Source organism: Malus sylvestris, chromosome 7 (genome assembly GCF_916048215.2).
Source record: "Malus sylvestris chromosome 7, drMalSylv7.2, whole genome shotgun sequence".
Classification (NCBI taxonomy): Eukaryota; Viridiplantae; Streptophyta; class Magnoliopsida; order Rosales; family Rosaceae; genus Malus; species Malus sylvestris.
In genome coordinates, this window is record NC_062266.1 from 18,118,327 (window position 1) to 18,131,453 (window position 13,127).

Sequence of the window (13,127 nt, forward strand, 5' to 3'; positions counted from 1 at the left end):
ATTATTAGCTCTTTAAAATCTCATTTTGTATTTCTCACAAGAAACATATACTTTCTAAAAAAAAAATAATAAATAAACACACTAGAAAGATTAAAGAAGACATGAAAGAGCCACTTAGTACTGCGGTTGAGTGATATTTCTCTTCACTATAAGTGAGATCTTAGATTCGATTATCGCTAAATGCGAAGTTGAACCATATTATTATGGCAAGCTCATTATAAGACTTAATTCACTTCCTCACTCTCTTAGTGTAAATGCTATCGTTTGTTAAAAAGAAAAGACAAAAAGGAGAAGTTGTAGTCATCTAGTATGGATTGGAGAGAAGTTCAAATGGAAGAATCTCTTTAGGATATATGCCATCGTTTAGAAATTTTGTTAATTGGTCAAGATACATGTACAGGTGAGCATATTGACATTGCTTCATTGCTTAGGCAAATGGCATAAAACTTAGCTCATATTGCTATTTTTTTTTTTAAAGGTGCAGATCCTTATTTATTTCTGAATTTGATTTAAGCCTTTGCAAGATGATGTGTATTCGAACTCTGACAATAATTAATCTAACAAAATCTTCGTTCGGAAGAAAAAGAAAAGGAGTGCACATATAAGAAAATAAGTGTTTTAAAATCATCTACGAGAAAACAATGAATGTTGAATCTCACCATCAAGAACTTAAAATGAATCGCGACAATATATTACTGTGATTCATTTTAAGCAAGCGGCTCTTCCCACCCCTCAAACTTCGTTTTCTTCGGCTTTAAAATCAAGCACACGAAGAAAACAGAGGAAAATATGCTTCTTTCGAACAAGTGACAACCGACAGCAGAAATTTCCTCATAAACCGTACAAGTACCACCTTCCAAGTTCCGACCCAAGAACACGTACCCGCCACCACTCCCTCCAAAACCCAAATCGCCACCATTTCCAATTTCCACACCAAGAGAGAGAGTGGGATTTCATGACGAGTAAGAAGAGAGTTCTGGTAGTTGGGGGAACAGGTTACTTGGGCCAGCATGTACTGCAAGGGTTCTCACAGATTGAAGGGAAAGGGATCACATCAACCTCCCCTTTCGATCTGGCCTTTACCCACCACTCCAATCCTCCCCCCCAGGCGTTGCTCGACGCACATTTGCTGCCTTTCCAAGTCGATTTGAAGACCGGCCATGGATTTCAAGCCATTTCTCAGACGTTTGGCCGGGTCAGTTCTCGTCCCACTACTCCACTTCTTTAAATACTAGTTAATTTAATTTTACTTAATTATGCTGATTTTGATCCGTGGTTTTCAAGTTTCAATCTGGGGAATCTGCAATTTGGAGTAGTGGGTTCTATGGAATATTAATTTTGGTAAACTGGGTTTCAAAATTTTCAGCTAAAATGCAATGTGCTTGCTGAATGGGTTTTTCTTGCTTTTTCCTGTTGTGGGTTGCACTGTTTTTTCATTTTTGCTGCTAAATTTACTTGGCTATCATACGGGGTCTTTGAATCTTTGAGATAATTGCTTAGGACGCTGTCCATGTGGAAGCCATTAATTGTTTAGGGAAACTTACAATGTCTAAAAATATCAAACAGCTCGTCTTTGTATACACGCTTTTGTATAGTTGTTGAATGAACATATGAGTTAGATTTCAAGTACTTAACTCAAATATTGAACCTTTAAATGCTGAGGAGTGTATTGGTTGAATTTGCAGCCTGATGTGGTCATAAACTGCGCTGCACTATCCGTACCTCGTGCCTGTGAAATGGATCCTGCTGCTGCTATGTCTGTGAATGTTCCATCTTCTCTTGTGAACTGGTTATCAAGCTTTGAAGAGAGTAGTTCTCTTCTGATCCATTTGTCAACTGATCAAGGTTAAGTCCCTCTTAGCTGTTTCAGTGTTAGATTCGTATTAGTATACATATCTATTTAAGCTGTTGTGAGTAAGAATGGCTCAACAAAACCAGACAAGAGAAAAAATAAGAAAAGAAAATGGAAATGGAGGAACAATAATAGCAGATAGTAGTCTCCACTGCTGCCAACACAACTTCTTTTTTAAGAGCATTCATAAAAATCTAAACGACACTTTGATTCTCCCCAGTCGTGAAAGTGTTGTATTCTGAGATTCTTGTGGTTTGCCAGTTGAGGCAGACAATGTCTACAAATTAGGATAGATATTGTTGCGTTAAAGCATGCACTATATGTATACTTTAGGACTTGTATTCAAGTGTGCTCTTTGTCTACACTAGATGGAGAACAAAACGGGGGGAGGGGTTACTTTTGATGAATTGTTGTATTTATAAAAACTTCATTGTTTAAAATCGATGTTCAAATGTCCCCAAGTGAAGAAATAGGTCCTGCATATTGAGGATCATGGGTATCCGTGTCAGATGATTATGATTTTTAAGGGTTGACTTTCCAGCCTCCTTATGCTTTGCAAAAGGAATCTTTGGTATCTGAAGTTGTTCATCTCATAAATTAATCCCTGAATGGAAGAACCTTTTAATTATGGCGGTTTTCATCCACTTTCTATTCTATGAGTTAGGCTTAATGACCTGAACGACTTATTTCAGTACGAGAACGTTTAGCATGCAGGACCTTTTTCAACATTCGATTCACGATCTGGTACTTCTCTTTGTTATTTCAGCATATATGCATCCACATTTAAGACATTAATTTCTCTAATTGAGCCACTTATCCTTGTATTATTATTTTTATGCTCATATGAGTCATCTATTCCTAGATCGTGATTCATGACTGACGTGATTTTCTCTCAGTTTATGAAGGGGTGAAGTCCTTTTACAAGGAAGATGATGAAACTGCTCCCGTAAATGTATATGGGAATTCGAAAGTGGCAGCAGAGCAGTTCATATCCGAAAAATGCTCAAACTTTGCAATTTTGAGAAGCAGCATCATCTTTGGGCCACAGACAATCTCACCGGTTCCAAAATCTCTTCCAATCCAGGTAGGCAGGTACATAGAAGACATTCCTTAGGTTGAATTTTTGCTAGTTTGTTGTTGTAGTTTACAAGCTCACCTAACTAATAAATTCCCACCAGAGAATACAAATTAATATAAAGATGATAAAGACAGCGTAATAAATTCGATCGATAGGTTATGTTTGAGTCTAATCAATGATTTGCATGTGAATGTAGTGGATAGATGGTGTCCTCTCCAAAGGAAAGACGAGCGAGTTTTTCCATGACGAGTTCCGGTGTCCAGTGTATGTAAAAGATGTTGTAGCTGTCATATTAGCTTTGTCCAAGAGATGGATATATGGTATGAAGTTCCTAACTTTCATGCTTTCATACTTGTTGAACCGGCAAAATCTGTGGACCTATAAAATGTTTCTATGGTGTTTTTACGTTCTATTCTCTCTGGGGCTTTTACCTATGTCTCCATGGTTGTGGTATGTGTGGTAAATCCGCAGAAAGTAAGCAAACAAAGGTGCTACTAAATGTCGGTGGACCAGATAGGGTATCCCGCCTTCAAATGGCTGAGATTGTTGCCAATGTTGGAGGATACAACCCCTCATTAATCAAATCAGTGTCTGCATCATCAGTACGTAGAGCTTATACCATTTGTTGTTTTTGCTATGTGTGAGTTACGTAGTGATCAGCACGTTTATTAGATCACTTTCTAAATGACAAATATATGGCCCATCAGTTTCAAGTTGATTCTGATGACTTGATTTCCACATTGCCTTGCGTTGACAACGATAAATAACATAAAAAACACACAATTATATTGTCCAGCCATTTTCTTTCTCCTCTTTCTGCAAACTTACGGGATAGCGGTGTATTGCATTTGTAATTTCAGGTCGATCGTGGAGTAATGTCTCCTGCCGACATATCCATGGATATAACTAAGCTGGTTCGGACACTTGGTATTGCTCCAACTTCATTTAGAGACGGTGTCAGATTGACGCTTGAAACTGAGGCTAAGTCGTCTTGATGGCCTGAAGTACTGTAAATTGCTTCCTAGTTGTAGCACCAGGAATAATCATCCCTTTCTGCCATACTTGATTGGAAAAGAAATGCTGTTCAAATTGTTGAGAGAGCAACTATTATTCAACCCAAGAAACTTGAGATGTTATACTACCAATATATTGTACCAAATTTGCTACTTCTGAATTTCTGGCTCACAAGATACGTGGTCGATGAAACGAAATATAACTCGTGTTACCTTTCTTCTCACTGTTCATCGCTTCTATTTAATCCTTCTTGGGGTCAACTAATGACAGAATGTCGGTGAGTTGGCGATCACTGACTCAGCACGACAAAGCACTTCTCTCTGGGGATGGAATGCCTAATGTTTTGGTCAGAAACTCGACAATAATGTCTCAGTTAGACTGCATAGTCAAAGAGCTCTCAAATTCGAAAGCCTCCACCTTATGAGAAGGACTTACATGGACCGGGTATATGACCATGGTAGCATTCCCGTGCAAATGAAATAAGGATTTGTGAACAAAAATTTACACACATTTTATCTCATTGCCATAGGATGTCATGTGGAAGTGGCACAAGTTGTTTCTCTCACCTTAGAGTTATAAGTATTCGAGGAAAATAAACACGAAACACCTCAATTTGTGGTCAAATTATCAGAGATGGGCCAAATGACCACTTGCAACAACATCGATGTTTGTCCCCAACTTGGTTGTCAGGTGTGAGGTTTTATCACAAAAAGTCTCGGTATTAGTTAAAGTGAGGTTAGGATATTTAAACTCTTCTTTTCCCAGAGATACGTTAGAGTAAGGTTAGGATATTTAAACTCTTCTTTTCTCATAGTTACGGTCAATGTGATATATTTCAACATTTGCCACCCTAACCAGTTGGGCTCCTAACCCATCAAAACATTTGGGCCAACCCGAAACTTTGTAACTTCCAATCCATAGTTCGAAACGACGACCAATAACACTGAGACTGAGCAGCCAAACACAGCCCTCTGTCATCTTCTTCGCCTGAATCAAACTTCACAACCCTTTCACTCTGGTTCGTTCACTTTCAACCAAAACCCCCCAATCCTTCCATTCGCACTCACAACCTATATATATTTTTGTGTATTTGGTCTGATTAGGGTTTCAATTGTTTCGTATCTGATCCATTTTCCTGTAATTGCGCAACAGAGAAAGAGAGGCGAGAGTATCTGTGATCGAGCATGGGAGGAGGTGAGCACGCACACGGAGATGGGGCCCACGGCGGTGACTTCAGGGCCAAGGTGTGGAGCATGAGTGGTGGGCCATACTGTAGGCCCAAGCACTGGAAGCGCAACACCGCCATTGCCATGGCCGGCATCTTCCTTGTCTGCATTCCTATCGCCATGAAATCTGCCGAGCTCGAGGTCTTTCTCAATCAACTCATTCATCGCTTTATGTTTCTGTTATTTTGTTGGTATTCATTTTGTTAGACTTTCGTTTGGTTACCGAGAAAATTTAAGAAGGTAGAGTTTTGGAGCTTGGATTGTAAAATTGTTAGGATCAGAATGCACTATAAGCTTGACTGAACTGAGGTTCTCATGAATTGTTTGGATTTAGTTGAGGTTTAGATTTTCACTTTGTGAAATTAAGCGTACCTTTCAGATATATTTGGTGAAACTCTCAGCTGCTTTTTTCCATGGTTATAGTGGATTATATTGAAGACATGGCACAAAATTGAGCGCAGTGGCGTTCTAGGATTCCTATAACCGACCCCACTTAGCTTTGTTGTTGTTTGGTTATAGTGGATTATATACAACGTGTTTCAGATTTTGGTTATTACTGATTCTATTCAGGGTTGAAGATCGCCATTGTGATCTGGCACTGTAGGTTTGTTAACTTGTGGGTGGGAGGCCCTTGGTTTAAAATGTTGAGAAAACAGTAAATTTAGGTTAAGTAAGGGCTACTAACAAGGGATTAGGTCAATTGAAATATTCATAGCAGCTGTGAGTTTGGTACAATACTACAACTGTGTCTTAGATACAGATTGTTATGAGAAGAGTGTTTTGAATGATTTAGAAGATGCTGGTAGAGGTTGTGATGAAGGATTCAGAAATTGACAATGCTCAAACATGAAGGAAAACCCATGAAAACTAGCGTTTGAGATAATTTAGAGAATTGGGTTAAGATCCGCTTAAAAGGATTACCTAGTTTTCTCTTTACTTAAGTTGGCTTTGCAGTGAAATGTTTTTTATAACATTTTTTGTTTGAAGATATGAGGTTTTGTAACTTGAAGCTGGTCTGGTCTATTTGTTCTTGGGTTTCCCTTAATGATTTTCTACATAAGTATGCTCTGTTAACAAGCCTAGTGTGAGATACCCTTATACTAGAAATGATTTTCCTTTTTTAATGAACCGTAAGATGTTTAAGCCTCTGTACGTGGAAAAAAAAAAGAAGATGTTTAAGCCCTAAGGGTGTGTTTGTTTGGGCTCTCTAAGTTTGACTGGACTGGATTGGACTACATACTAATATAGTCCCATGTTTGGTCCGTGTTGGGACTAACTTAAATGAGACTAAAGGGAACTTGCATGGACTAGAGGCCTCGCTAGAAGTTCCCTCCCCAGACCACGGGACTTGCTAAGACCATCTCTGGTTCTCTGGTTCTTTGCTTCGCCCCTCGCATCTACTTCTTCTTCCCCACTTCGACATCCATTTTCAAAACTGGCTTCTTCCTCCTCCTTGCTTCACCCCCTGCGAGTTCTGGTCTTTGTTGTTTTTGAATCTCAGATGGGATTCGCGTCGGATCTGCAGATTGTTGGGAGGAAAAGGGCGTTGTGGCAACTATTTGCTTCGGTCGTCGTCGTGACCGCCATGGATGCCAAGCTCTTGCAAGCTTCAAATCCCAATGCTTCAGCCCACAATGCATCAAGGCCTCCAATACCCACTCCCAATTTGGTCTCCCCCACCATTTTTAACACGCCTGAACAATTTTTTCTGATCAAATCCGTCAAGAAAACTGCTCCATCCTTTCCAAGTTTCTTCTTCTTCTTCTTCTGCAACCTCTCCCATCACTTTTGTTTTTTTATGGGATGTAGCATTGTCTCTGCATTTTTTTAATTTTTTTTCACTGCAATTATTTGTCAATTTGGCCTTGTATATTGCTGCAACTCAACTCTTTGACGGGAAAGATAGAAAATTCAAGATTTTGATTCTTTGGTATTCAGCATAAGATCTGATTTTTGGCTTTGATTTTATTTTTTATTTTTTATTTTTTTTATTATAGAGTGTATTCTAGTTTTTTAGACAAGAAAGTGGAAGTTCTTATAATTAAAAATAAAAATCTAGTCCTACCTAGTCCAGCACCGCACTAAACGTTTCACAATTCTAGTACTACTTAGTCCATGCCAAGCTAGTTTAGGTTAGTCCTTGATGCTAATCCAGTCCGAGATAGTCTAGTGCAACAAACGCACCCTAAGTTTATTTTATTTTATTTTTTCCAGACAATTGGCCAGAAGAATAGTTTAGTTTCTTCCTTTCTATTTTTCATATGAAGCCTTGAGTTTCATTAATTACCTACGTTCAGGAACAGCAAATTTTCTGTCACTAACTGTTTTAAGTATAAAAAACATTGTGCGCAAAGATGTAACTTGTGAGTTGTGACTTAGATAAATTATCTTGCTTCTTGCTTATGTTCATAACTATGTGCCCGGTTAATTTTTTTGGTTATTAAATGCCTCTAATTGATGTACTGGTGTTGCGGTTTATCCTCTTTTCTTTTTTGTTTCTGAAAAAAACTCTCTGCATATTTGGAAGTTTACATGTGACAATTTTGGGGTCATTATGCTTGGTTAGTATGCTAAACTGTTGAAAACTCAAATACAAAACCTTGCTAATAGTAATTACGAGGCTTGTTTGATACTTTAAGCTATTGAAAATTAGGCTAAAGTGCAAGTTTCCTTGTCATGGGAGTAAACCTTATGTGGTGCTTTAGACTGCCAGTCAATAATAAATGGTGCATTCTAGCTGAAGCCCTTAGGCTAAGGATTATGCAGATACATGGCCTTTTTGAAGTGTGACAAGATGTATCCATGTTTGCATACAGATTTTTAGTGCCTCAGATATAGCGGGATCGAAGGAATTGTTTGTTAGTCAGTTAGCTATGTCATACTGTTTGGGCCCAAAATAATAGTTTGGGCCGAGTATAGAATCATTCTTGGCCCGGAAGGCCTTGCGACAAGAATACCATGGATCGTTCAGTACGTGGGCCTCCAAACCTAGGTCGGCTAGGTCATAACGCAAGAAGTCGAGTCCTAGTGCAATGAGGAGTCTCGGCAGGACCCGGAAGCGAATCCGGCTCGGTTAAGGACTAGGTTCACAATCCTAGTGAAAGTAGGACTGGTCGAGTTGGTGCTGATCAGGAGAAGAAGACCTAGTCCGAGTAGGTTTTTAACTCGACCTTGGGGGGAGCCTTTGCTATAAATAGAAGAGGCTGCGCATCATTCAAAGCCCCTGCAAATCAATACAAAACTGCCCTGCGCAAACTCAACAACTTGAGATTTTTCTTTTTTTTTCGCTGACACATCTTCCGTTGGCATCAACAGCACTGTGAAAGCAACCGGTGATATCTTAAGTCGGCATAGATAGCTCTGTCACCGTAGAATCAGTCGATCTCGCAGTATCTTCCGTTGGCATCAACAGCACTGCGGCGAGAACGGTTGATTACTTATCCAAGTCTCGGTCAAGGAGGATTTCCGGATCCTTATTGATTGAGGTCATCTCATTAGCCTTCTCGGCGAAGTGAGGTGTTACGGTATATCGAGCTCGGCGCTTTGCTCGCCGAGTTATTTTATGATTGGATTCCCGAGTGGGATTTAGAGTTCGGCATTCGGACGGCCGAACCACGTTCACCATTAAAACTTATATTTGCTTTGAGTATTTGTGCCCTTACACTCTGGTGTCGATTCGGCGTGAGTTTACTCTGACGAATAACATCACTGTGACTGAATCCGACGACGACGACTCGTGAACTTCGTAAGAATAGTAACCTTGTCTTCAGGTTCGAGAGCCCAAGAGGCCGAGACGTGTTCCTTTCTCGGCCGCAATCGCAAGACGCAGAAGTCAGCCGCGCACCCAACGCAACATCAACAAAATTTACTCCTCGGCTGAGCTCGGCCGACGAGTTGGCACGCCCCGCATTCACCGAAGGACGTAGTTAGCTTATAGATTACTCGGCCTGCGCGCCACGTAGGCTTGGTAGTTTCTAGGGTCAACACATACTTTTTATATGTCATGAAACTTTGTGCAACTAAAGGAAGTTACTTGTCTGTTAGCTTTTTTAGTTCCTTTGTATTTGCAAAAAGTTGTCTTTGTTATATTATTTCTTTCGGATGCTCCTTATACTTGATATTCATTAATATTGCTACTATTCTAAAAATATTCCTTGACAATGCATGAACATGAGCTGAAATTTTTTAATTACTTGTTCAAAAAGGCAAACAGTTCTGGTGGGATTAGATGCTGTTCATCTTGAATTGATTTGTGCCACTCCCTTTGTATGGTCGAATGACTGAAATTTGCATAACTATGGTCATGATTAGTTCTAAGAGGACTTGTATATTTATTGCAGCAACGGCCACATAATCCTGTTCGCCCAATTCCTTCACAACTCTGGTGCAAGAACTTTGGAAAGAAAGATTACTGAGTTTCTTTAGGACCATCCGGTGAAAGAAGTACCCATGGAGGTTGGATATCTAAATCTTCTGGAATGCGAATTATTCCTTGTAGATGTTTGTGGAGAATTATGAGCAGCCTTTTAAGACATTTGTGTTCATGTTTTCATAGTATCGAGTCCATGACTCAATTGTTTTGCGAGGTATTGGCTTGCTATTCTATCAATCACCATAATAAATTGTCTGACTCTTTTTCTAGCGATTCGTTGAATATTTTGATCTCGGTCATACTTGTTTTGCTGATATTGTTCCATCCTTGTGTCGATCTAAGTGAAAGGGATTACACGATTTCTGGCTGCCACAGGGGGCGAATTATGCCGAAAGATTTTGTTCCAGGTAAGATGGAAGAAGTCCTTTCTTCTGTTTGAAGCGCTCAAATGGAAATGGAATCAAATTCCAATTTTCTTGCCTTTGATTTGGCAGCATGGGTAGGTTACGTGAATTTTGACCATATGAAGCCTCCTGGATTTATTCCCAGATTTACTTTCTTTGGTTTTTATATTACTTTTTTGTGGAGGTTCTTGCACTTTTTATTTTAGATTTCCTCCAAAAATCCATCGCTTGCGGTCTATCTGGGCAGGTTTTGGAATAAACACGTTGGAATTTTTGTTAAATATCAAAGTGCTTCTTAGAAAAGCATTTGGAAAGTACTTCTCCATAAAACGCTTTTATGAGCAATTTGAAACATGCCGTAGTAATGTTGCCCTTACTGTACTTGCTTATGTGCAACTCTCCCCGTTTGAAAAGGGCAAGAGCAAGAGAAATTACCAATCACAAATAAATAAATCTATATATATATATATATATGCATGCGTTGTAATTTATGCTATGAAAATAAAATATTTGTCTGATTTCAAAGCCACGTTTGGAACGGCCCTCACAGAGCCACGTTCGCCAGCTGTTGGGTCTCTGCTATTGGCATGCCGCAGCAGGGCTCACCCCTACAGTAGAGTCAGCCTGCAGCAGGATCTATCATTGCCGTTAAGACACGTTAATATTTTATATTACTATTTATTTTTATCTTATTATTTTTATAAAAAAAACAATATAAAATGTTGACGTGGTTTAACGTGATCACTCAAAACAGAATGGCACGGAAACAAAGAGGGCAGACAATCTTTGTCTGTTGATGTTAGCCACTCATCATTTTCGCGCGTGTGTTACACTTACGCGTGCCTAACATAAAAAAAAAAAAATTAAAAAAGTGGTTGGTGTCAGCATGATATCATGCTGACATCATCTTCCCCTTGCACAAGGCTGAGCTTAGCTTGCTCGGGCTTTGGATGGGCAGTGCTAAACCGTAGACCTGACATTCGTATCGTGTTTTTCGTGTTCGTATCGTTTTTGTGTCATACCCGATATCTTAATGGGTCGTGTCGTGTAACATCTATTAAAATAAACGGGTAAAATGACCAGATCCGAAATCGACTCGATAATATTAACAGGTAATATGATCCAACTCGTTACCTGTTAAAGAAAATATATTTTAAACCAATAAATAATCAAATGAAAAACATAATACTAAATAAGTATGTACATACCATATTATCACATCCAAAACACAAAAACGTATTTTTCTTTTAAGAATATTTTCACTTGCCTAAAGTCTTTAATAGTTTTTTAATTAATGTAGAAGTGTAAAATAATATAGAAAAATATATATAAATGCTCGTAATGACAAGCTTTACAACTTTCATGAAAAACTTAACTTCGAAATTCGCCACTATAATCATATAAATCATAGATCAAAATTTAACCGTTGATTGTTGTTTACATTTATGCTTCATTTTTCTGATCAAATTTTGTTTTTTTTTGGATTTTCTTTTTTGAAAACTTGATCTATTAGAGGATGCAGGAAGATGAACGGTTTGGATCGTTGATATTATATTCAGAGTTTTACGGTTAGTGAAAATATTGCTTGATGTTTATAAAGTTTCTAGAAATTATATGACATCAACTCATATTTCAGTTAATCATAAAATATCGAAACATGATATCAAAAATCTAAACCGTTCATTTTCTTACATTCGCCAGATGATCATGTTTTAAAAAAAAAAAAAATTAAATGAAATTCAGTAAGAAGAATAAAGCGTAAATGACAATCGACGGTTAAATATAAATTTAAGGTTTATGAATTATAGTGTTGGATTTTGAAGCTGACTCCTTCAAGAAAATTGTAAAGTTTGTCACTATGAGTAATTGTATATTTTTTTTTTTTTTACATTTTTTACACTTCTACAATAATTATTATTAATTTTATTAATTTTACCCTCAAATAAAAAACATTATTCATGAAGGTTTGGAGGATTTTAAAAATCTAAACGATAATGTAAGTGTAACCATTATCTACTTGTGGAGGAATAGTGATGAATCACGAGTGTTTATATATTCTTTCACATTTTTCATACTTGTATGTATGTCTTCTTAGTTCTTGCCTGTACAAATACTATATTAGTTTATTTTAATTTCAGACAACAGCTTGTTAAGTAAAATTTATCATAGTAATGATAATAAGGAACTCTCATAATAAAAATAAATACTCACTAAAACTTTTTTTTTAAAACTTATATAAAATAATAATACAAAACTATATATTTAATATAGATTATATTGTATATATTAATATGGCTATTGTATTTTATAATAAATCTTTTAGTAATTAAACTTTAAAATTATCAAAATAAATTTTTTCTTAACGAGTTGAAACGGGTTACACACATGTTACCCGTGTGTATACCCGTTAAGAACCCGTTATTAACGGATTCTTAACGGATCACCCGATAATGACCCGATAAGTTATCGTGTTGATTCGAAACCCGTTATTTTCGTGTCGTGTCAGAAACTGCCGGGTTGTCCTTGTTAATTTGGACTAGCGGAGATGACTTTTTCAGTTAGAAATCATCTTTTGGACCCTTAACCTTGCCTTCCACCAACCGATGAACATTCTCTTAACACTTACAAATAAAAGTAGATTTTAGAGAAGCATTTTCATGGCGAAAAGAATAATTAGCTTTACATAGTAAAATTATTTTCTAGTTTTGGATCAAACGAAAAACTTATTATTCCAAATGGGGAAATAATTTATTTAAATGGCCTAAAAATCGCTATTGTCACCTTATTTTCTTTAATTTAAATAATATTGTTTGTTAGAAAAAAAAAAAAAAAAAAGCCACCATAGTTAGTTTGGTCTTTTGTCAATTCGATCCGATCATTGTCTATCATTATTGATTTTAAACTTGTCATGACTTATTGACTCGAGACTTACGAAAATAGCAACAAAGTTTGATTTGACATTTCTCCCTTCGTTGTCATCATTCAACTCTTGTATTTGCCAACACAAACATACTTTACACAAGTTACTGCAAGTAATTTTAGAAAAAACAACTTTCACATTTTATACCTTTTGATTATCAACTAAATATGAGTCTGAATTATGATTAAATTAGAGTTTTGGTCCTACCCGGTTTCATCGTCTAGATTACGCATGTAAGAAAATTTTTCGTCTAAATTACAT

At 37.4% G+C, this 13,127-nt stretch overlaps 2 protein-coding genes across 2 annotated transcripts; both read left to right on the forward strand.

Annotated features, from left to right (window-relative positions):
* The first annotated feature begins 661 nt into the window (after positions 1–661).
* On the forward strand, positions 662–4,167 carry LOC126629354 (uncharacterized). Its single transcript, XM_050299378.1, has 6 exons — positions 662–1,195; positions 1,686–1,845; positions 2,749–2,936; positions 3,127–3,250; positions 3,402–3,532; positions 3,791–4,167. The coding sequence occupies exons 1-6, from the start codon at positions 956–958 to the stop codon at positions 3,923–3,925; spliced, it is 978 nt and encodes a 325-aa protein (XP_050155335.1). The 5' UTR covers positions 662–955; the 3' UTR covers positions 3,926–4,167.
* A 640-nt stretch (positions 4,168–4,807) lies between these two features.
* LOC126629355 (uncharacterized) lies at positions 4,808–9,815 on the forward strand. Its single transcript, XM_050299379.1, has 3 exons — positions 4,808–4,962; positions 5,097–5,311; positions 9,511–9,815. The coding sequence occupies exons 2-3, from the start codon at positions 5,129–5,131 to the stop codon at positions 9,583–9,585; spliced, it is 258 nt and encodes an 85-aa protein (XP_050155336.1). The 5' UTR covers positions 4,808–4,962; positions 5,097–5,128; the 3' UTR covers positions 9,586–9,815.
* The last annotated feature ends 3,312 nt before the right edge of the window (positions 9,816–13,127 follow it).

What these genes read in the sequence shown, in the direction of transcription:
- LOC126629354 (XM_050299378.1), top strand. Translation starts at nt 956, where the DNA reads ATGACGAGTAAGAAGAGAGTTCTGGTAGTTGGGGGAACAGGTTACTTG. An exon ending in TTTCTCAGACGTTTGGCCGG is followed by an intron (nt 1,196 to 1,685) that starts GTCAGTTCTCGT and finishes TTGAATTTGCAG; the next exon opens with CCTGATGTGGTCATAAACTG. An exon ending in AATCAGTGTCTGCATCATCA is followed by an intron (nt 3,533 to 3,790) that starts GTACGTAGAGCT and finishes TTGTAATTTCAG; the next exon opens with GTCGATCGTGGAGTAATGTC.
- LOC126629355 (XM_050299379.1), top strand. Translation starts at nt 5,129, where the DNA reads ATGGGAGGAGGTGAGCACGCACACGGAGATGGGGCCCACGGCGGTGAC. An exon ending in TGAAATCTGCCGAGCTCGAG is followed by an intron (nt 5,312 to 9,510) that starts GTCTTTCTCAAT and finishes TATTTATTGCAG; the next exon opens with CAACGGCCACATAATCCTGT.